The 23,974-nt window shown below is 41.2% G+C and overlaps 2 protein-coding genes across 11 annotated transcripts; one reads left to right on the top strand and one right to left on the bottom strand.

Annotated features, from left to right (window-relative positions):
* Window positions 1–6,459: 6,459 nt before the first annotated feature.
* On the bottom strand, window positions 6,460–12,029 carry tmem68 (transmembrane protein 68). Of its 7 annotated transcripts, XM_046876363.1 has the most exons (8): window positions 10,651–10,727; window positions 10,212–10,458; window positions 10,018–10,117; window positions 9,553–9,720; window positions 8,635–8,828; window positions 8,488–8,548; window positions 8,265–8,404; window positions 6,460–7,365 (listed from the first exon to the last, which is right to left on the bottom strand). In XM_046876363.1, exons 3-8 carry the CDS (start codon window positions 10,049–10,051, stop codon window positions 7,261–7,263), a joined length of 702 nt encoding a protein of 233 aa, XP_046732319.1. In that variant the 5' UTR covers window positions 10,052–10,117; window positions 10,212–10,458; window positions 10,651–10,727; the 3' UTR covers window positions 6,460–7,260. The 7 variants fall into 7 exon arrangements, with proteins under 7 accessions (XP_046732319.1, XP_046732313.1, XP_046732315.1 ...); XM_046876357.1 differs by lacking the exon at window positions 10,651–10,727 and adding an exon at window positions 11,894–12,029 and having other exon boundaries at window positions 10,018–10,458; XM_046876359.1 differs by lacking the exon at window positions 10,651–10,727 and adding an exon at window positions 10,932–11,063 and having other exon boundaries at window positions 10,018–10,458.
* Window positions 11,589–23,711, top strand: tgs1 (trimethylguanosine synthase 1). Of its 4 annotated transcripts, XM_046876352.1 has the most exons (15): window positions 11,589–11,660; window positions 11,971–12,022; window positions 13,108–13,172; window positions 13,256–13,392; window positions 13,471–13,713; window positions 14,171–14,741; window positions 15,725–15,845; window positions 15,979–16,065; window positions 16,143–16,296; window positions 16,470–16,803; window positions 16,885–17,070; window positions 21,355–21,498; window positions 21,594–21,810; window positions 22,741–22,819; window positions 23,443–23,711. In XM_046876352.1, the coding sequence occupies exons 2-15, from the start codon at window positions 11,985–11,987 to the stop codon at window positions 23,548–23,550; spliced, it is 2,484 nt and encodes an 827-aa protein (XP_046732308.1). In that variant the 5' UTR covers window positions 11,589–11,660; window positions 11,971–11,984; the 3' UTR covers window positions 23,551–23,711. The 4 variants fall into 4 exon arrangements, with proteins under 4 accessions (XP_046732308.1, XP_046732307.1, XP_046732306.1 ...); XM_046876351.1 differs by lacking the exon at window positions 11,589–11,660 and having other exon boundaries at window positions 11,890–12,022; window positions 14,216–14,741; XM_046876350.1 differs by lacking the exon at window positions 11,589–11,660 and having other exon boundaries at window positions 11,890–12,022.
* Window positions 23,712–23,974: the final 263 nt, after the last annotated feature.

Raw genomic sequence — 23,974 nt, 5'->3', positions numbered from 1 at the left:
CATTTCTGTTTGTTCGGCCTGTGTGTCAATTAGGGTTGCAATATTCTGGGATTTTTCAAAACTGGAAACTTTCCATGGAACTTAACTGGAATTATTGAGAATTTACTAAATTGAAGGTGAACCTATAACAGGAAACTTCAATTTGGTAAAAAAATCTTGCAGGAATATTTTGGGAAGAACATCCAGATTTAATGCAGTTTCAGTGGAATTGTTACCTGCACATTCATCAGTCACATGCACACAGCACACTTACTGCAGGGTTACTGAGGCCACGCCCCCTACAGGCACTGTACATTCCTCACATATAACACACATAGATTCTTCAATGCTGCACACGAAATAACGTCAGAAAACGTCCAGCTTGACGAGTTTTCACGAAAATTGCATAAATATTACATAAAACATCATTGTGCTGTGTGTAAGCTGTTGTGCAACAAAATTATATTAACAAAGTCAAAAATGTCTTTTTTTTTTTTAAATCTGTATTTGTTTCATGCATGTCAGCTTTTAACCAAACAAAATGTTTATATTTATTTTTGAATATGAAACAGTTTATATACATTTCCCCAAATTCCATATGAGTTCCCATTCATTTCTGGTAAGTTTTCAACTTGGAATATTTTCAAATTTCCCCAGATGAAGTTCCCATGGAAAGTTTTCAGACGTTTTCCTCCCCTTTGCCACGGAAACTGTTTTCTCAAAGATGTCGATGTTCACTTTGCTCGTCCTCAAGCTTCAGGAGCTCCCTGACTTCTTCCTGGTGGCACTGTTTGCATTTCACTCTCATCCGTCGTGTCCTCATAAACACCTTTTCTACAATGTAGTTACATTTCAAATACGTTTGCGTACAAAACCAGAAATTTCCAGTGTAGACCAGAAAAAGACGAGTGATGGAGGTATAAAAAAACAGTAAGAACAACTCGGATTGAAGTTCTGGCTGATATCAAACGTGCTGTTTTCTCCGAAACTATTGATATTCAATAACTTCTTCAAACACCTACTGAATGTCCCTCTGTTTGCACTCGATTTCTTGGATTAGATTTCTTTCTGCATATGAAACCTGGGGCGTTTGTGATCTATATAAAATGAAGATGTAGCGATATTTTGGCTGCTCATGTTGGATTGGTTCCAATCGGATTTGGCATTGATCCCTGAACCCCTGGTGTATTTTATGCTCTCGACACATGTGATGTGTTTAGAGCTCAAAGATCTCCCTGATCTTTTTTCACAACTTGGCAAGAGCTGCTGTAAAGACGGCTGCACCGGGCGGCGGTGGATCGTGTGAGCTCTGATACTGATATTGTAGCATAGATTGGATTGGTTCAGTCATAACATTAGACTACAGTATATGAGCCAGAAGATACATCCGTAATGAAGTTCTAGAATGATCCTGATGGAGAATTACAGGTTTGATGGACAGGCTTCTGATTTGCATTCCCAGCGTATCGCAGGTCTTTTGGTAATCTGGTGGTTGGTGGTTCTGAAAAGGCTTTCATTCAAGAGTTCCTCTGTCCTGGTTCCTCTAGTGGAAGAGTTCCAGAGTTAATAAAAAGTTACTGTAGCAGCAGCTCCTATACGAAGGATTTGCTGTTAAGAAGTTATGTTCGTCCATTGTGAAGGTCAGAACATGAAACAATTCCGAATGTTCTGAAGAAAACCAACAAGCTGAATGACAGAAATGAGTAGAACCTCTAAATGAACAAGTTAATGAGGATAATAATGCTGACAGGATTGGAGAAGGAGTGGGGTTGAAGTGAAGCTAAGGCAGAACTTACAAGAAAGACTTTTGACATTTTTTGCCAAAAATTACGTTTATCCAAGCACAGAAGACGGTATTTGTTGGAACACATGGTGATATCAAAAAGTTTGGAGACTTGCTCTGTTTACAAGAAAGTACTTTAATTATCTACATTTCCACATTATTACCTTCAAAAGAATTCCCATGCACAGTAATACAGCGCCCCCTGTGTTCTTCTGGAACATGTCCTGGAAGTCTTCTATTCGAAGTACCTTCTGCGATTAGTGTCAGATCTCCGCGAAGACCTTCTAGCTGAATCTCGCGTAAGAGGGCGACATGCGCAGGAGCCAATACTGGCGAGTAGGGTGGGTGTAGAAGTGAAGATCATGTTGTGTCACATGAGTGAAGAACTCGCTGATAGAACAGCACCAGTTGCATGGCTCCCGATGTAAACGGGACGATATCTTTTGGCACACTGACACTTATGAAGGTCGGTGCTCCCTGTGACTGTGTGTACAGCCTTGTGCTGCCACCTGTTGGCATGTTACAGAACTAGTCTCGAAACGTTTTGATACCAACCCGTACATGTTAAAAGAATTCCCTTGTAGTATGGCGATTCTTTGACTTTGACTCATGTACACTCTTTAAGGAACTCTTTGGATGGCAAACCCTTCAGACTGTCAATTTTTCTACATGAAACTCCCACTGATATTAGGTTCCACCAAGAACCTTCATAGGTTCCTTTCAAGCTCCAAACCCTTTAAGGTTGCTACAGTAGATAGGACTTTACTGATGCTTCAGTCGAGCTGGAAAACACTAGTAAAAATGTGTTACGGTTTGATACAATAATAATCACAAAAAAACTCTTCAAATGTTCCCCAAATGTTCTTTTTGGATACTTCTGCTTCTTAATTTCCCAGAGAACCTTTGAAGAACTTTTTTTCTTTTTCTAAAAGTGTAGGTCTTGATTGTGTAAATGCATGGGTCCAGGTTATTGGTGAATTAATCATTTCTTCTTAATACCTAGAAGCTGATTTAGAAAATCGTCTTTGTACTTTGATTAAATAAAAAAAATTCTTCAAAGATTCAACAAAGGGTTCTTGACCTCCTATTCAGAATTTGTTCTCATAGGGAACTTTTTTCTATGTAAGAGCGTATCTATATAGTAAAAGATATATATGTAGTTAACTCGAGATCATTACGCACTTCCTGGAGTGTCGTCGTGTTTGTGTTTAATTTAATACAATGACCATTAGATACCATTGCTGTCTCTGTGAAAAGAGTATAAATGGTAATAACCTACCTCAGGATGGTGTAGTAAACAGAGCACCTCCATCTGCAGGTCTGCTGGTGAATGGTGTTAGATGGTCCTTATAAGATGGGTGTTACCAGAAAATGAGTGGAACCTTTGAAGTTCTGTGGTGGAGTTGTTGAGGATGGATCTTAAGCCTGGATTCCTGCCAGAAGGAAATGACGTAGTTCTAATGAAGATGTGGCCAGGTGGTGGTTCTCCTGTTTACACCCAACTCACTAGAAAATCCGAGCTCAAAACCGGGACTTCAGACTACTTAAACACGCAAATGTAGGACAGTCAGGTAGATTACGTCGTTCGTTCTTTCATTGCTGCTTCATTCACTTTCATTTGCCTTAAATAATCCTTCAATAGCATAGTTTTTCCAACCACAAAAAAAAAATCCACATCATCAAGCGATGTAAATTTTCACCTTTTTTTTATTCGTTTCATTCGAGTCCCTGTGCTTTGCACATGACAGAGCTGGTTTTGCCGTCTAACAATCAAAAGACATGAGGATCAACGTGAAAGCTTTTGAGTCTAAAAGAGAACGTGTGATTATTCATTTTTTTTTTCTTTCTTTCTTTGACTTAAAGATTCAGAAAAATCCTATTAACTAACACGTGTGGTCGTCCCTCACCGGTAGAATTAGATAATTAGATGAAAGCTGATTTCTATATATTTTGGTCTAATTAGAGGTTACCACCAGAGCACTTGGAATTAGTAAAAGCACAGTAGTTCGATGAACTTTGGCTAGACGTGTTTTCGAAGTCAATACAGTGTACAGGTTTTTTTTGTTACGTTTTTTTTTTGGAAGCTCGCAGGCAGCCGTGACCCTCGCAAGCGGCTGTTCAACTGTAAATAAATGTATGCAAATGTACGTTTTAAAAAACAACATTCCTTTTTTTTAGTCCTGACCGTTAAAAAGGGTGTATGTTGACTAGAAGGTGACAACGAAAATGCCGAGAAAACGGCGTACGGTACAGCGTAATACAGATAAAAATTTAAACTAGTGTGGTGTACTTGACGTATTAAATGGAAAAAAAAAATGCAAAAAAGATTAAAAACCTGTTCATTATTGGTCTAAGTTGCATAGTGTGATGAAAGTGCTTTAAATGCATCAACTCTGTTACCTGATTTTATTGTACATTAAAGAGTAAGACAAAAAGAGCATTACATTTTTGTATATATTGGATTTTTGTAAATTTTTATTTGATTCTAATGCAACACAAAGTACCAAATTCATTTAATAAAGTACACTGTGGTCATTTTATCCGTCTCCCTTCTTTCTTAAGAAGAAACATGGGTCTGAGTTTGTATCCCATGACTGCCAGAAACACCATTATTTTCCCTGAACTTTGTGCTTAAACTGTAGGAAGTTACAAAAATAAAAATTGTACAACAGCATTATAGCTGAAATGCAGTGACTTTGAAGCCCCGCCCACTTCACAGAAATTTGCATATATATTTATCATATTTATATATCCTCAAACCTTTGCCACAAACTTAATGGCACAGGATTGTATCAGATGTTTTTAGATGTGGTATCACACCCTGGATCCAGTTCCAGCATGACAATGCACCTGTGCACAAAGATCTGCTTTCCATGGGTTGGTGTGGAAGATCTCCAACCCTATTGAACATGAATTAATGTGAACACTTGACTTGATTTCAGGTCTCCTCACCTTCTCACCTACATCACTACCAGACTTTACTAACACCCTTCTAGCTGAATGAATCTCCACAAAATCTAGTGGAACATCTTTTCAGAAGAGTGGAGCTCATTGTAGCAGCAAATGGTGATTAATGTGGAATGAGATGTTCAAATAGTAAATACCAGGCGTCCACAAACTTTTGTTTATGTAGTGCATGTAAAATGTTCAAGAATGTAAAGCTTGAGTCACCACTCTCCGAGACAAAACTGGGGCTTGAGGTGAACGTAAAAGTTCCTGATGTTCCAGATGGGTTTTATGTGGCGGAAAATTCCAGTTAACACTTGTGCTACATTAGAATAAGTCTCAAGGCATTCAGTAATCAACCGCTTCGAATGTTTTTACTCTGTAATTGGCACATGCTGCTCTCTTCAACTCAGCAGCTGCTTCGAAAAACGCCAAGTATTCTTTCTAAATATGGATCTTCTGGGGTTTAAAAAAAGAAAAGAACTTGCCCTGTAGAATCATTCATAGAAAAATGTTCTCTGATGGTTCTTTAAAGGAAAATTGGGGATTCTTAGCTTCCAAAAAAAACCCCACACATTTCCAGCATGGACAAACAGGTTCTATCAGAAGTGGAACCTTTTTTTTCTTATAATCCTTAATCATCAAAAGGACCTTCAAAAAGGACCTTTTTTTCAAAATGATAAACACTGAGAAGGTTCTAGATGTTACTAAGTGTTCTTCCACAAATTGCCAAAGAAACGTGTATAAGCTACAATAAAGAAGCATTAAAGGTTCTTCCACAGTCAACCAAGAACCTCTAAAAACCAACCGAGTTTCCCTCAGAAATGTGATAGAAAACGTTCTTTACACATACAGTGACGTTTTGATACTTTGTTCGGTGCTCATGTTACAAAATCCTAGTTATTCACACGCAACGGCAAAAGTATTCGGACACCTGACTTTTCCATAAACCATATCCTCCTCCAAGTTTTACCACAAACTTCGAGGCACACAATTGTATAGGATTTCTTTGGATGCTGTAGCATTACATTTTCCCTTCACTCGAACCAGGAGATCCAAAAGAGGAAGATCTGCTCTAGAGATCTAAACACCTTTGGGATGAATTAAAACGACACCCCAGGCCTCCTCACCTTCTTACTTACATCACTACCTGACTTTACTAAACACCCTTGCGACTGAATGAAATCTCCACAAAATCTAGTGGAACATCTTCCCAGAAGAGTGGAGCTTATTAGAAGAGCAAATAATAGGATTTAGGTGCAGTGACTGGGCAGGTGGTTCCATGATAGATATCACTCCAGACGTCTGTCTGCTCTCTAAATAACACGTACAGAACTCAGACGTGCGCTTCGGCTCATCGTCTTGTTGTACGGTAAAGTCGCTTCCAATGAGCTGCAGTCCAGACGGAACTGCATGGTGATGAAGTACGGAATGGAAGCCATGTTGGTTCAGGATTTATTTCACTTTCTGGAACCTTCACTGCTCCAAAACAACCCCAAACCATTAAACTTCCACCTCCATGTGTGAGTGTGGGGGTGAGGGAGTCTGATCACATCTTCTCTCCTGCTCTCCATCTCACACAAGTTCTTCTGCTAGAGACACAAATGTTATGTTTGGACTCCACAGAACTTGTTGCATATAAACAACATTCATGAGTCTCAATAAGAATGTATAAAATCTAGAAATCAAAGGAGTTGATTAAAATTGTGTGTGTGTGTGTGTGTCGTTTATATGAAGAGATTAATCACAAAGACGTTTTAAACACCTTTAAATTGTTTGTTGCAAAAGATTACAGTTATAAAATCACGACTCATGAGGCTTAATAGTTACTGTGCTGGTCAAGTATTCATATTCCAGGAATGTTGTGATTTCCGTCATTCATGAGCAAGTTCATGCTGTCCATTAATTATTATTAGAAGTAGCATCATAATTAATCCTGAACACGTTAGCACACCTGGGTCATTTCCCACAAACCCACAAACCAAATCTAGAACCTTCCAAACCATCGTGAGCCGAAGAAACGACCCTGAACCAGGTCCTTTTCAGTCAAAGATTTCCCATTCAATCACAGTTTGCTCATTTAAAAAAAAAGTTTTTTTCCCATTACTTCATAATTTTTTTCGTTTTTTTTGTAGGAAATATATAAATGTTAAAATCGCACCAGTTCATTTCACATTTCTGACATCAAGTTACAGAAAGGCCTCGTATGTTTTTGGCAGTGGTCCTTCAAAAACAATGTGCAAATAAGTCACGGATTTAAAAACAAACAAACAAACAAACAAACAAACACACACACACACACACACACAGAGAAACACATGATGCACTGCCTTCCACTTGACACTATTAGATATTCTCTTTCTCGCCACGTACGTCAGTAACGTCCAAACACCACGCGTGTGGATGATATTAATTCACTTCCGAGTCTCTGCACCACGACACGGGGAATAAAGGTGGAGGGGCTTCGTTTTGTAGCCTGAGAGAAAAGCCGTGCTGTTCTTCTTCAGGCGTGTTGTGCGATCGACCCGAGCAGCACCTGAAATAAGGGAGCGTTATTCGTCTTTGGGGTGCATGTGGAATCGCTCCAGGAGCGCTCGCAGGATGTTGCCAGGGATCTTTTGGTGTTGGTCGATAAGCGCTTGAACTGCTGCCTGCACCTGGAGGAAGGTTCAAATCAAAGAAATGTGTCTAATTAAATGAATGTGTGATGAAGTTACAGCTGCATACTGAAGGGTTTTTTACAATATGGTTAAGTGCATTGAGGGAGTTCTGAGGACCTACACCACCATTATACTAAAGATCTGACATCATTTGGGATGGATGGATGGATGGATAAGTAAACAGAATTGTCAGTTGGTTGGCCTGAAGGGATGAGTGGACAGATAGATGGTTGGATGGATGGAAAGACATATGGACAGAGATAATATTGTTCAAGTGAAATGAAAAAATAAAATAGGACTTTTGGATAGATGGATGGATTATTGGAGGGAAGGTCAGTGTGGATGATGGATGAATGGATAAATGGATGGATAGATGAATATATGTATGCATGGATGGATGGAAGGTCAGTATGGATGATGGATGAATGGATGGATAGATTGACGAGTAAATAAATGATTAGATAAATGAATAAACATACTGAAGTGTTTTAGTTAGATGGATAGATGGATGAATGAGGGGATGAATAATTGGAGAAATAGAGATAAATAGAGTGACTGGCTGGATAATTAGACAGATAGATGGACAGAGGAATGACTGGTGGGATGCTGGTTAAATAAAGGAATGAAGGAATGATAGGAGAATAGGCTGAGTGGATGGATGGATGGATGGATGGAGGGATAATAGTTTAAAAAAGGTTGAATAGATGTTTTAATGGTTAGATGGAAGGGCTACAGGTTTAATGTATGGAAGGTTGATATGTAAGTAAATAAGTGGACGGATGGACAGATTAATGAATGAATAGACGACATGCTCTATCTCGGTGTACACATACAGTGTGTGTTTCAGGCACTTGGTCTCAGTGTGTATTTATTTACGACTTTCTCGGGTGTCGCACCTTTTCCGCCAGCTCGCCCGCTGTGAGTTTGGGATCGTAGGGAATAGGGTCGCCGAGGTAAGTGCGGAATTTGACCGGGAATCCTCCGTAAATAGGTGCGATGGGCAGCCGAAACCTCTCATACACCCATCTGTAAAACCCTGTGCAGGACATGTTTGTGATTAATCAGCAGGATGGTGAACTCTACACTACACTCGGTGGATTTACACAAGACCAGACTTACTCAAATTTCCCAGCGAGCGGAATCCCTCCCGGACGTTCCGAGTAAACATGGGAATGATTGGCTGAGGAGAGGTGAATGGAAAGAAGTGAACCAAAGTGAACTTCAGTAGGACCGAAACTTTCCAGGACCGTGTTTGTGAGAACGTACCACTTTGGAATCGATGGCCACTTGTGCGAAACCCTTGCGTTTGCCCCACAGCAGTGGATACGTCTCATCGCTGAACAGAGCTTCCCGTACGCCTCCTGGAGAGATTCCCAGCAGGTGACCGCTGCGTAGAGCCTTCACACACTCCTCCTGTGGCCCGTGGATCACACTGAACACCTCCAGCAGCAGCTTGAACCCTGATGGTGTTTACAAAAAGAAACATGACATGATCATCGAGCTAGTAAGAATTTATATAATAAATTCCAAAACTCATGTCCACGCCCCTTTACTAAAACTAACAGAAACAGAGGCCACACATCCTTTATTAGGTCTAAATAAGACCACACCCCTTCATTTTGTCTAAAATAAGCCACACCCCTTCTTCGTTAGAACTAAAATAAGCCACACCTCCACCATTAGACCGGAATTAAGCCACACCCCTTCATTAGAATGGGAATAAGCCCCACCTTCTTCATTAAGACTGAAATAAGCCACACCTCCACCATTAAACCAGAATTAAACCACACCTCCTACATTAGAATGGAATTAAGCCCCACCTTCTCCATTAGAATAGAATAAAGCCACACCTCCTTCATTAGAATGAAAATAAGCCATAATCTCTTCATTATAACATAATTAAGCCATGCGCACTTTATGAGAACTGAAATAAGCCACACCCTCTTCATTAGAATGAAATTAAGCCACACCTATTCATTAAAATGGTATTAAGCCACATCCTTCATTTGAATAAAATTTAGCCACACCTCCTTTATAATATCTAAACATAAGCCACACCTCCTTCATTGGAATAAAAATAAGCCCCACCTCCTTCATTAGAACTCAATATTTTATAGAATTATCGATAATTAATACATGTTAATTGGAGAGTATGATGTCACCACTGACAGAACGTGAGTTTACCTGGGACCTTAAACAGGAAGTGATCAGCCACCGAGTGACACGTGCGGCCTTGCTGAATGATCACTCTCGCCAGGAAGTAGTAGTAGTCGATAGGAATCGCTCCGTGATAGTAGACGATGAGTGCCGGGCCTTGTTCTGGAATCTTCTCTAAACCATGGATTTCATAACCTGGTAAGAAAGAGGTTACTATATTGAGACATTCATTTATTAATATAAAAAAAAAAATTATAATGTCTATAAGCGGTGATGAAGATCTTATCATGAACTCCTGTCTCTGATACCTCGATCTGAGAAATATCTGGCAACCGCTGAGCTGCGTATTTCCTGAAGGTGATGTGTAGAATACTGAGCTAATTTAATTTGCCTTTTATATCGTTTATATGCCCCATTCTGATATATATAGATATATATATATATATTCCGGATAAACATAATATAGTAATAAGTATATTACTAAAACCACACCATGCCATATGGCTCCATGGCCGTCCCACAGCATAGCCAACGTCTTCCTGGCGCCATCCCACAGGTTATTCGAGTAGGCCTCTCTCAGCTGGATCTTACGCTTGTACACATGCAGGAAGAGGATGGACAGGTAAAGCAGGAGGACGATGACAAAGGGCAGGATGAAGACAATCACCAGGGGCGTGAACACCCACAGAAGGTACTCCAGAAGGCTGAGATAGTCCTGAAGATTCCCCCAAGCCAGCCAGTCCTCCAAGGACACGAGGAGACACGTTAGGGCACCAACGGATTCATCTCCAGACCAACACGACTCGTTCTTTCCAGACATGCTGCTGATGGTGATGATGGTGGTAATGATGATAATGATGATGATGTTCCTTGAGCCCGTCCCTCTGCCAGCAGACGGCCGGCGCTCCAGTCTCCTCGCTCCAACACACACACCTGAGAGACAACAAAACAAATTGTTTAATACTGTTAAAGCTTTTAGAAGCAGATTCTCGAATCCTGAATTATGTTTACGTGCTAAATGACCAAAATGTGTCCGATTTCAATGTTACAATAAATTAATTTGGCAATAAAAAAGCCTACAACAATAGAAATCTCCAATTTCCTAGAAAAATAAACATAATATACAGTCTGGACTCCTTCTGGACGTCTGTTTTTCGACCCTGTGAAAATCTGACATGCAAAACAACACTGACATGCAAAAGTTCCCGCATAAATACCGTCGATTTGACCGAATATCGAACATCGCAACGCCTTAACACAGTCACGTGACGCGTTTATCACTGACAACAAACTCACCCCAATTAACTGACTCGCGCGAGCGCCATAAAACCCGGAACTATTACAACACAAATAACACCATTAAACACAATAAACACGTTAAACCTTAATAATTACTACATTCTTACTTCTACACTGTCAACCTGCTTCTTTTCCGCATTTTATTGAAAATTAAAATCCGAAAGAAAACTGTCAGAAGTGTTTATTTCTTCTGAAGGGGAGGGGGCTGGGGGTTTCTCTATTTTCCTTCCGGGTTTTCCCACCCGGCTTTCTTTACATGTTACACAACCCGGAAATGTCAAATGACGATTATATTAAATCTCTTTTCAAAATAAAGGTTTTGTGCTTTCAGCGTTATGTGCCTTATTATTATTATTATTATTATTATTATTATTATTATTATTATTATTATTATTATGTATCATTACAGTTTTACTTTAGTATAACTTACGTAAAATATTATGTTAGCTATTCAAATGAGTCAACTAAAGCATTATTTTAGAATGAGAAAAAAAACAGTATAGTCTTGAAAAAACTTCAAACGGCGTATAAATGTTTATTTTAATTAAATATAAATAAATATGTTTTGTATATTGACCAAACATTATTAATATATTTATGCCACACACAGGTTAAAGTACATAATGTACAAAAAGTTAATAAATTGTTTAATGTTTAATTTTGGGTTTGCGTGTTTTTTTTTGTTTGTTTTTCAATTTTATTAATAGTGAATTGGTTAAACTTGATGCTGAAACTTTTTCTTCTATGGATTTTTTTATTCTCGTATGAAGGCTTTTAACTTGTCGCCTGCTTTCCCAGAGTTCCTCGCTCCATTTCGGTCGCAGCGTTTTGAACACGTGAGTCACAGAATGGCTTTGATCGCTGCAGCGCTGCGTATTGTCTTATATTTTTAGGTCTAATTTCTAATACATATGTATTTATTTTATTTAATATTATATTAATCTCCCTCCAAACTTAGTGGTGATGACATCACATCGAGTTTAATGAAGCCTGTGTGCTGATTGGCTGAATGGAATCGGATAAATTAAGAAACTTATGTTGTTAATATTTTTATAGTCTATAATTTTACCAGTGTCCAGTTGGCCGTAATGATCAATCATGTTCGAGGTCTCACAGGTCCGATAGCTGATCTACTTTTCCATCAAGGTGCAGAAGAGGACATGACGATCCACTGCATTTGTTCCAGAGCTTTTGTCAGGTTCGTACCTGATCATTATTGTTAGGAAGTTTTTCCCTATCTGGCTCGAAGGACCAGATGTTAGGACGTTTTTCCTGTCCACCTCGAAGGACCATATAAGGATTTTCACTATCTGGGTGCACTGTGATGTCACGGGTAGCTTGACATAGCTTGGTAAACTGTATGTCTGCCTCTAGTGGTGAAGCGTGGAAATACAACTGAGTAGGAATCACAACTGAATAGGGATCTTTTCTTACAATTGTACTGTATAAATAATCCTCCTTTCAGTTCACTCCATATATACGAGGTGGTATCAAAAAGTTTCAAGACTTGTTTTGTAACACGCCACCAGATGGCAGCACGAGGCTGCACGCACAGTCACGGGGAGCACCGGCTTTCAGAAGTCAGTGTGCCAAAAGACATCGTTATGTGTACATCAGGAGCCGTCTGTAACAGCATCGTCTCACTTTTGCATGAGCCCTATGCGCCAGATTTGGCTCCTCTTCCGGAAGATGAAGATCCAGCTCACGGTTTTGGGATCCAGCACGAATCACAGAAGACGCTTCAAATAGAAGACTTCCAGGACACGTTTGAGAAGAACTCTGGGGGTGTGGAAACGTTGATATATAAAGTATTTTCTTGTAAACAGAGCGAGTCTCCAAACTTTTTGATTCCACCACAAAGCCGTAAGCTCTGGATTCGGGAGAACCGAGAGAACTTCAGCCATATTTTAGCTACGGGGAAGTTAAAGCTCGATGGACGTTTTCTGATGTTATTTTGTGTGCAGGATTGAATGTCGTTGTCGATGTGTGTTAAGTTCCCTGTTATAGGCTCACCTGCAATTTAGTCAATTCCCAGTTTATTCCTGTTAATTCTCATGTAGTCTCATTATTTCTCCGACATTCCCATGATGCCGATTCCCATCATTGGAGATGATGAGTATGCACAAACGTTTATCCGTATAGAACATCCAGATGTTTGCTGTTTTTTTTTTTTTTCTAACAGCGCCTCGTATTCGGCGAGGATCGACGTAGTGGGTTCTTGACGCTGTTATTATTTTGATTAATATCTAATGATGTGTGTGTGTGTGTCTTTTCTGGCTGCAGCGATCGAGAGCTGTACAGATCGGATTTGAAGTCTGTGAGAGATCAGACCAGTGACCGACCCCGAGGTGTGTGTGACTCCAGAGATCTGTGATTTTGGTACTGAATTCGGACGAAGCTTTTACGCCGGTTTCATTTTTGTCACGTGCAGTAAATCAGGAGGATGAGGACGAGGAGTCCAGCTGCTCTGAAGAGGATGAGAAGACTGTGCTGGATGAAGAAACCCAGCTCATGGTCAGTCTGGGGCTTCCTGTAGCGTTCTCCAGCTCCTCGCGTCAGAACAAAGCGGTACGTCTGAACTGTGTGCGTCTGTTTATTATTGTCATTTGTGAAATCGTTAATATTTTTATCTTCTGCGCTGTGAAGAGTTTTAACGAATACAGAGCGAGGAAGAGGAGCAGCGCGGGTTCCTCGGAGAACCATCGTTATAAAACCCCAGAGCTGGGGGTGGATGGTGAGGAGGAAGAGGTTGAGGAGGAGGAGAGGAGGAAGAGAGAAGAGTGCGAGTTGGAAGAGCGAAAAGAGGAAGAGAATGAGAAAGCGTGTGAGGAAGAGCGTGAGGAAGACGAGCTGAAAGATGCTGTGGATGAACCAAAGTCTCACACTGATGTAATTACATCCTGATGTTCCAGTTTCATTCACAAGTCTGTTCTTCTGATCAACTGATTTTTTTTGTCTGCTTGTGTAGTCTGTTTGATCTCAATCTGTTATTCTGTCTGTCTTTCATCTGTCCATCTTCAGTGTCTGTCTATGAATCAATTTAGCATGTCTGTTTCATCTGTGTGGCTTTTTGTCTGTCTGTCTGTCTGTCCAATTGGCAATGTATCCATCCATCTGTCTGACTAATTGTCTTTTAATCTGTCTCTGTCTAAGTGTCTATGTATGTATGTCTGTCTGTCTGATTGTCTGTCTAATTGTATATTAATCTGTCTCTCTGTGTAGTTGTCTATTTATCTGTCTGTCTGTCTGTCTGTCTGATTGTCTTTGTATCTTTCTGTATGTCTGATTGACTGAATCTGTGTTTCTGTCTGTTTCGTCTGTATGTCTTTTGTTGTGTCTGTCTCAGCCTCGTACTGAGTGTGTATGTATGTGTGATGATTTTATTTCCCAGCATGCCTGGCTGCAGTACTGGGAGCTGCAGGGAGAGAACCTGCTGTGGACGAGCTGGGTAGAGAAACATGCCGAGTTCTCCAGCGTGTCTCCTCTCGCACCATGGGCGTGTCCTGAATGGAGGGAAAAGTGGGAGGAGCATGCTAATGAGACCTACGGATATTACTGGGAGCAGTTCAGCTACTGGGCCTCTCAGGGCTGGACTACAGACCATTCGGGTGGCACAGATGCAGCTCGAGATGCAGAGCAAAGCTCTGAGGAACATCAGGAACAGCTGGATGTGATGGACCCAGAGAAAGAACGGTGTGAATCATCTGCCTGCTGTGATCAGATTTCGGGAGAACCAGAAAGGTTTCCGGAAGGAAACACTGATGACATTGTGGAGCTCGTTAGCAGTTTAAGCATGGAGCCCGAGAAATGCGAGGATGATGATTGGAATAAAACGTTACAGTCAAGTTATGCAAATGAGCCTCATGATGGAGGAGACCGGAAAAGACCGGCTTCATCGGGCAGCACCGGCGCGGAGGGTACGTGTATAAACTGCATATTAATCATAAAATGATATTTCTTTTCTGGATATTATCTCTAATTTATACATTAACTCTGCCCTATCAGCATTAAAATATGCTTATTCATGAGTAGGTGTGGCCTCTGTACAAGTTAATGACACTGGAGGAGGTGTGGTCTATTTACCCATTAGTTCTAGTGAAGGAGGTGTGGCCTCTATATTCATCAGTTATAGTAAGAGGTGTGGCCTATTTGTCCACCAGTCTCATTGAAGGAGGTGTGGCTATTTCTTCATCAGTATCAGTAAAGGTGTGGCCTATTTCTCCACCAGATAGGTGTGGCCTATTTCTCTCAGTAAAGGGGGTGTGGCCTATTTGTCAGTTAGACCTAATTAAAGATGTGTCCTGTTGTCCATTAGTTTTAGTGAAGGAGGTGTGGCCTATTTCTTCACCAGTCTTAGTGAAGGAGGTGTGGCCTATTTCTTCACCAGTCTTAGTGAAGGGGGTGTGGCCTATTTCTTCACAAGTCTTAGTGAAGGAGGTGTGGCCTATTTCTTCACCAGTCTTAGTGAAGGAGGTGTGGCCTATTTCTTCACCAGTCTTAGTGAAGGGGGTGTGGCCTATTTCTTCACAAGTCTTAGTGAAGGAGGTGTGGCCTATTTGTCCTTTAGTTCTAGTGAATCAGGTGTGGCCTATTTGTCTATTATTTTTGATGAATGAGTTGTGGTCTATTTGTCCATCAGTCTCCATAAAGGAAGGTGTGGCCTAATTGTCCTTTAGTTCTAGTGAAGGAGGTGTGGCCTATTTGTCATTTAGTTCTAGTGAATGAGGTGTGGCCTATATGTCCATCAGTCTACATGAAGGAGGTGTGGCCTATTTGTCCATCAGTCTCTATAAAGGAAGGTGTGGCCTAATTGTCCACTAGTCTTCGTGAAGAAGGTGTGGCCTATTTGTTTGTTAGCTCCACTGAACTAGTGAATTATACTGATTTGAATCTCTTTCAGAAACCTCTGAGAAACCCAGCACTCAGCCGAACAGCGCCAGCCAGCCATCGAAGAGCTGCTCGAAGGAGGACGAGAGTGACGAGGACGAGCCTCCAGAGAGAAAAGCCAAAACAAAGAAAAGGTGCGCCGTCATTTCTGTGTTTAATTTGTATTGTTTTTTTAAGCCTTTCACTGAAGCCACACAAAATACATCTCTGTACCTGCAGCTGAAGAAAGCGAGGTACAGATCCCTCAGATTTAAATTCTTTCCACAGTCATGAGCTGGACTTTGAGGAACTCGCTCAGATGCCTCCTGACGAAGCCTGGGAGAGTCTGGGCCTCAAACGGGACCCTCAACACAAGTGAGACCCCTACACCCTCTCACACACTCATACACACACGATGTTTAGAATCTCATGGTGTATCGTGCACCTTTTAGGTTTATGAGCGTTTTAAAGTTCCGGAGAACTCAGGAAGGAACTCGGAGGAAGGCTAAATCAAGACTGAAAGCCACCTGCAAAATCAACAAGCACGTGTTCTTCACCGAGGACGGAGAGACGCCGGAGCCCAAGATCAACACGACGCTCCAAAAAGTAAGACAAAGAAAATAAACACCTCAAAAATTTGTAGTATCGAGGCTCAGCTTTAATGACAGCATCATCGTGTCTGCTCCGAGAAGCAGAAGATTGACACACATGGAGACCACACATCTTCTCGAGGACTGACACACGACAAGGGCACGCCTCATTCTAGCTTTTCATTCTAGGTGCAGAATTTTCTGCGTATCGCCCGAACTGAGAATGACTCGGAGAAGACCTCGGCTTCAGCGCCAGACAGACCTGAAGGAGTCACAGATCCACAGGAATGTCCCGGAGGAAAGGTGAAGGACTTCAAGGAATCGCATCAGCTTGTAGAGCATGGAGAATGTGAAGAACAAGAGATGACCAAGGTTATAACTGAGCTGGAAGCAGAAGCACGAACACCAGAACCAGAGCTAGAAACACACGTTCCTTCAGATGGTACGGAGCAGGAACACGGGAGGGAACTTTTTTCTCTGGACATCCCAGACTTCCTCCTTCCTGATGCTCCAGAAGATGGAGGTTAGCATGCAGCATTTGATTAAAGGGTGTGGGAATGATATGTATACTTCATTTTCTTACATGCTTTTTTTAACTGTTAAGCTGAGAACGAGAAGTCTTTGAAAAAGAAAAAGAAGAAGAAGAAGAAGGCCAGAAGGAGGACGAGACGACAGGATGTGGGCGTGGACGTTCCTCCTGAGATCGCCGCGGATCCCGACTTGGCCAAGTACTGGGCTCAGCGTTATCGCCTGTTCTCTCGATTCGATGAAGGCGTTAAACTGGATCACGGTCAGTCGGAATACCAAAGTCAAAAATTTCATTTTTTTATCTCTTTGTTTGCGTGTGTCCACGTATAACCAAACTAATTGTTTATATTTGTTTGTATATGATATTTTATATACATTTCCCAAAATTCCCATAAATTCCTGGAAAGTTTCCAATTTGGAATTATTTCCACATTTCCCAGATGAAGTTCCCATGGAAAGTTTCTGTAAATTTACTAGAAATGTTCCGCCTCTTTCGTACCCTGGGTATACGAGAACAGAATTTCATTGTGACTAAATGGAATTTTTGGGGGAAAACTTCACAAAAATTTTTATTAGAGAAATAAATTGAAAATGTTAAAATATGGAGACTTGTTTAGCGACATTAAAATTCAAGTCTGCGGTCCAGATTCTCCACCTGAAGGAACCTGTTTGTGTCTGCAGGAAGTTACAGCTCTACCTCTGCCATGTAAATCTGTATTCTATGTGACTCAGGACACGCCTCGGTCTCCGTAGTGTTTTTATGCGTCGTATTCACGTAGCAGCAGCGGCGGTAAGAGAACGCGCTCGAGAAACGGTTTAGCGACGAGAAATCGATCTACATATCAAATATTCTTCACAAATTATTGGTCACTTTATAAATAATTAAAGTAAAGCGCATCTGCTAATAATTTTATGTAAATAAATCATTTTTAACGATGCAAATATGTTAAAAACGAGCAATTGTGAAACAAATGGCAACTTATAACCGATGAACACTTTTTGAAATTTATGCATCACTTCGTTAACGTTTATGCCGATGCATTGATGCGGTGCAGACTGTGGCCAGCAGAGGGCACTAGATTAACCCTGTTATTCTTTTAATCAGTTGTCGCCAACGTTTTTTGTCATTTTAGTTTTAAGCTTCATCTCCTCTGTGCCTGCAGATTTGTTGAGTTTGTGTACAGAACTTTTTCATCATCCCAAAATTTGAATAGAATTTTTGATATAAATCATGACTTGTGCCAAATCTTTTACATTTTATGATAATTTTTTTATCATGTATATCTGTAACCTCAATAGCGTTTGTACTCTACGGCAGTCCGAGTGCTCGATCCTCTGTAATCGCTCCACTTACCTCCTGAACCCCAGATAACGTATTCACACCAGTTGGTCGAGATGCATTTACTTAGGAATTTGTTCTGGTTTTTGGGGAGTTATTTTATGCTTCTGCCTGGATGTGGAATCGTTTGAAGAGCTTCAGTCTGAGTACAGAGTCAGTGTTCAATCCTCCAGGTTTATATGTATAACACAGATTTTACTAAAAGAGCCTGATTTTTACAGAATTTCCAGCATGAAACCAGAGAAGAAAGTGTAGTAAAAGTGTGTGTGTGTGTGTGTGTGTGTGTGTGTGTGTGTGTGTGTGTGTGTGTGTGTGTGAGACAGAGAAGAGAGGGTGTGTGATTTGGCCATGACTACATCGCCTGATGAACTGTCTGGGTCTGCAGGGAGAAGTGCTGACGTTACTCAAAAAGTCCTTCACGCCTCCTGCATCAGAGCGGAGAACAAGATTCTGACAGAAAGAGGGAGATTTGGAGGCAGAGAAAAAGAAAAGATATCCAGAGAGCAGGAAAAGATGACAAGAATAGAAAAGAGAGTATGTGGTACAACAGGGAGGGATTACAGCATATTTTGTAATGTTAAGGCATATAGGCCACGCCTCTTTCACTGTAACTGACAAATACATAGGCCACGCCTCTTTCACTGTAACGGACAAATACATAGGCCACGCCTCTTTCACTGTAACGGACAAATACATAGGCCACGCCTCTTTCACTGTAACGGGCAAATACATAGGCCACGCCTCTTTCACTGTAACGGGCAAATACATAGGCCACGCCCCATTTACAGTAACTGGCAAATACATAGGCCACGCCTCTTTCACTGTAACTGGCAAATACATAGGCCACACCTTTTATTGTACCCGACAAATACATAGACCACACCTCTTTCACTGTAACCGACAAATACATAGACCACGCCTCTTTCACTGTAATTGACCAATTAACCAAAACTAAACCACGCCTTCTTTACTGAGACTCTCAGCCGTAGAGGCCACACCTTCTTAACAGAGACTAGCAAGCCAAGTCCTCATAACCAGAAACATAGATCACACCTCTTTTACTGTAACTGACCAATTTAGGCCACACCTCTTTTAAAAGGACTGACACAGAGGCCACACCCCCCTTTACAGATATTGACTGATACATAGACCACACCCCTTTATGAAGGATGATGCTGCATATGCCACAACTTTTTCACAGGGACTGACTGATGCAGAGGCCACACCCCTTTATTTATATTGACTGATTCATAGGCCACACCCCATATTAATATTGACTGATCCATAGACCACACCCCTTTATTGATATTGACTGAAATGTTGGTCATGCCCACTTTACTGAGATTGACTGATACTTAAGCCACACCTTCTTTATGGAGACTGACAGATAAATAGGCCACACCCTCTTAACAGAAACTGTCAGATACTTAGGCCATGTCTCCTTTACTGGGGCTGGCTGATACTTGGGCCACACCCCTTTGTGGAGACTGATGTACTTAGGCCACACCTCCTTTATTGTAATTTTAGTACAGATTTTTGCTGTTGCCTCTGATGCCCAACTTTCACCCAATACACACGATTTTATTCATCATTAGTGTGTAATTAATTTCTATTTGAAAAGCATTGATTTGTGCATCGTAACTCATTAATCACTTTGATCTGCTTCACTGAATTCATCTCTTATTTTCAGTGTTTATCATTCAGTCATGTTTATCACAAAAACCTTCTTCTCCAAAACTCCATGACTAACGTGCTTTTACCAGTTTCTCGGAGCTCAGATGGTCAGGAATCCACTGAGCCTGGAATTAGTCATCAGAGCTTTTATCTTCTCTTCTACATACCAGCAGAGGCAGTGGGATCTTCCCTGAGTCACACCTCCCTCTTACCTCCATCCCATCATCTATTAATACATCCTGAAAACACCTCTTAGAGAAAGCACAATCGATCGGAGTTCCTCTTTAGTATCACAGGAAGTTCCTCCACTGGGGATGGATTTGGTGTGCAGCTGTGATGTTTGTGTGATTAATTAATAATGATGCAATGATTTGAGTGATCAGAAGCCATTAAAGAGATTCCTATTGTTCCAGGGGATTTGGAGATCATCACGCTGAAGTGTCTCTCATGGTGTCTCTACTTCTTTTGGGCAGTCATTTTGGCCACGCCTTCTATACTGAGACTCTCAGCCGTAGAGGCCACGCCTTCTTTACTGAGACTCTCAGCAAGAGGCCACGCCTTCATAACAGAGACTAGCAAGGCCACACTTTCTTCGCTTTACTCATAACCAAAGACCAAAAAAAAAGATTTTCCAGACGCTAGCAAGCACAGAGGCCACGCCTTTTTTAACTAAGATAAACAAGCCCAGAGGCCACGCCCCAATACTGACACGCACAATGGACAAGAATTTCAGGGTGTGAATTAATAAATGTTTTAAATAAGGATAATAATATTATAATAAATGGGAATGTTGCTTATGAAATATCGGAATGTTTATTATATTATAATTGAAAGAAAACAATATAATCGTAACTCCTAGGCGTGTTTGGTGATCTGCTTTGAAAAAGCCTGTATGGTGCCACCATGTGTTTAGGGCCCAAGACATAAACAGGAAGTTGTGTCAGAAGCCGCATGCCTCACTGCAGGTGTTTTATTCTCAAAGGACTGAGAAACACAAGAGGCGGAAAAATCGGAGCTGTCTGGTGGAGCCTGAAACAGATGGTGTTGATGTGTGTAGAGAAGGAGGAGGACACAGTCTGTTAAACTTTCCATCTTCTCAGAGCTTCACGAGAGTCCGATAGAGAAGCAGTTCATCGTGGAAATGCCAAGACATTTAGTATTTAAACTCCTGTATGAGATGGTTGATTAGACAGGATTGACACTTGCTGTTTTGAAATGAGCTCCTGATTAAAAGCTCTTGTCGAACTATAAAGCTGTTTACTGCCTCCTAGTGGTAAAACTATGCAATTACAATCAGTAAGCAATGCGATATTATCGCTAGTACTTTTACAGCATTTTACAGACTCCGTATCAACTTACATTCATCTTATTCTTACAGCTGAGCTGCTATGGGTCAAAGTCATCATCGTTTCCTTTAATTGTAATAAATATTATCTGTACACCAGACTTTCACACATTTGTAGTTTCATAGTTTCAGTTTGACTAAGCAGATCAGATTCAGCAGCTCTGGAAATGTGTTTGGTTTGTCCCCAGAGGGCTGGTTTTCTGTCACGCCTGAGAAGATAGCCGAGCACATCGCCCAGAGGGTTCAGGTCGAGTCCCAAACCCTGGTCATCGTTGACGCTTTCTGTGGTGTGGGAGGAAACGCCATCCAGTTCGCCCTCGCTGGAAATGCTGGTACAGCTGTTTTCCACACAATAAACCCTGTCATTACAAATCCAACGCTTTCTTTCACGAGTTAAATTTTGTGGGGTTTTTTTCACGTCACTCAGTGATCGCCATCGATATCGACCCGGTGCGATTAGCACTCGCCCAGCACAACGCCGCCGTGTACGGAGTTAGCGAACGGATTGACTTCATCCAGGCGGATTTCCTGCAGGTGGCGTCGAGACTCCGGGCCGACGTAGTCTTCCTCAGCCCGCCGTGGGGAGGGCCGGAATACCTCAGCGCCGATGTCTTCAACATCAAGACCATGATGAGCCCGGATGGATATCCTTCACCTGAAAACCTGTCACTGCTAGAAGTGTTTTAATATCAGAATAAGTGCATAGTTATTATTATAATTACTACTATTATTGTCGCTACTAACAACGCAATATTAGAAATGGAACGAATTCCAAATAAAACCTCAGCATTATTATAGAACCATCTATTGAATACGAGGTTGGTATCAAAAACTTTCCAGACTAGTTTTGCAACATGCCAGCAGGTGGCAGCACAAGGCTGCACGCACAGTCGCAGAGAGCGCCGACCTTCATACGTCATTGTGCCAAAAAAAAACGTCCTGTGTACATCAGGAGCCGTGAAACTTCTCGAACCATCTCGTAGCCTCCTAAAAATAAACATGCTTTTTTGATTCTCGATTCTGATTGGTCAGAAGGTGTTGAATAACTTCCGATAACATCACCACCGCCTGTAGTGCAGCTACACGTTTATATTAATGTGCCTGTTACTGTGTCTCAGCTCATTCACAATGACTTCATCTAACCAGCTTTGCTTTATGTATAAACAACATGCATATAAGGTTTTTCTGTATTAATGGACGGAGTCTCCAGTTTTAGAGCTTCGCAGCAGCACGAGGTGAAGCGGTGACTTTTCAGCACCGAGGAATTTACGCCTGGCAGTTTCTCATTAGGTCAGTGGTACAAATGAGAGAGAGAAAAAGAGAGAAAATAGGGGATGGTGAAGGGATGTCCGTTTATAGCTGCTATAACGTAAGTGAGAACAGGAAATTGTATTGAGTGCATACTAACTCTAAATATAAACATGTCGTTCTGTAATCAGTATAAAGACGGTCCTGGAACTGATAGTTGTAAAAAAAAAAAAAAAAGCTGTTATTGTCATGTCAGTTGACACCCAATTATAGTCTCGTAGCAGTAAGTTTGTGTATCCTAACGAAATTCCTTAACCTGCTCTTACGTTTGAAATTTTCCGGCTGGCCAAAATGATTTCGGAAAACATCGTGTACTTCCTCCCAAGGAATGCTGATATGGAGCAGGTAAGAAGTCCAGCATGATGATGGTGTGTGGGTGTGTGTGGGTGTGTGTGTGTGTGTGTATCTCGGATCATCTACACTATACAGACAAAAGTTTGTGGACACCTGAGCATAAGATTTGTATGAGCTTCCTGAACATCCTCTTCCACAATTTTTATTTTTTTTACTGTTATAATAAACTCCACTCTTCTGGGAAGATGTTCCACTAGATTTTGTGGAGCTTCATTCAGCTACAAGGGTGTTAGTAAAGTTCAGGTAGTGATGTAGGTGCGGTGAGGAGCATTCCAGAACTCGAGATCTTTCACTCCAACCCCATGTAAAGCAGATCTTCACGGAACTGGCTTTGTGTCGTGCGGTTGCGTCTCCTAGTTCAAGCGAATGGAAAAGTTTCATGCTACAACCTTCCAAATGTGTAGTAACAATTTGGGGAGGAACCCAAAAGTCAGGTGTCTCAATACTATTGTCTGTATAGAGTATAAAATCTGATGTTTTCACTTATTCATAATTTGTGTCGTGTTTCTTCTAATCCTCTCTGCTTATTCACAGGCGGATCTTTTCTCTGTGACTCGCCTCAGTGAGCTTCACGCCTCAGATCATCTCATTAAAATCTCTCTCTCTCTCTGCAGATCGCATCTCTGGCTGGTCCTGGTGGTAAAGTGGAAGTGGAGCAGAACTTTCTAAACGGCAAACTGAAAACCGTAACTGCGTATTTTGGCGGTTTAATCGACTCGTAACTTTTTATTGCGCTCCAGATTTCTGTGTAACCGTGTATTCGTTTATTTATTTACTTTTATCCAGGTCCCTGTTTTAGGCGTTTCAAAGTGTTTCTTTTACAGGTGATGCCTTTGTCTTTGTACATCTGTATGTTTTTTTTAAATAAAGTTCATAATGTAAAGTGTGTGGTGTGACTTATTAGCATATACGCTAATGAGCAAAAGTATTGGTACACCTGCTTTTTCAAGCCATGTGTTGTTGGAGGCACACAATCAAAGTAGCATTGGAAATTTCTCTTCTCTTGAACTCTGAGACCCAAACCTGCTCCAGCATGACAATACCCCTGTGCACAAAGATCTGCTGTACATGGTTTGGAGTGGAAGATCTCCTGCTATAGCGCTCCAAACCGATTGAACGCTGGCTGCACCACAGGTCTCCTCACCT

This window comes from Silurus meridionalis, chromosome 20 (genome assembly GCF_014805685.1).
Source record: "Silurus meridionalis isolate SWU-2019-XX chromosome 20, ASM1480568v1, whole genome shotgun sequence".
Classification (NCBI taxonomy): Eukaryota; Metazoa; Chordata; class Actinopteri; order Siluriformes; family Siluridae; genus Silurus; species Silurus meridionalis.
Note: the sequence above shows the minus strand (reverse complement) of the source record. Positions and strands in the feature narration are given on the sequence as shown.

What these genes read in the sequence shown, in the direction of transcription:
- tmem68 (XM_046876356.1), bottom strand. Translation starts at nt 10,720, where the DNA reads ATGTCAGTGTTGTTTTGCATGTCAGATTTTCACAGGGTCGAAAAACAG. An exon ending in CTTCCTGTTTAAGGTCCCAG is followed by an intron (nt 8,829 to 9,552) that starts GTAAACTCACGT and finishes AAACACCATCAG; the next exon opens with GGTTCAAGCTGCTGCTGGAG. An exon ending in CGGGCGAGCTGGCGGAAAAG is followed by an intron (nt 7,366 to 8,264) that starts GTGCGACACCCG and finishes ACCTTCCTCCAG; the next exon opens with GTGCAGGCAGCAGTTCAAGC.
- tgs1 (XM_046876350.1), top strand. Translation starts at nt 11,913, where the DNA reads ATGATCAATCATGTTCGAGGTCTCACAGGTCCGATAGCTGATCTACTT. An exon ending in TGTTCCAGAGCTTTTGTCAG is followed by an intron (nt 12,023 to 13,107) that starts GTTCGTACCTGA and finishes TTCTGGCTGCAG; the next exon opens with CGATCGAGAGCTGTACAGAT. An exon ending in AAAGCCAAAACAAAGAAAAG is followed by an intron (nt 15,846 to 15,978) that starts GTGCGCCGTCAT and finishes TTCTTTCCACAG; the next exon opens with TCATGAGCTGGACTTTGAGG.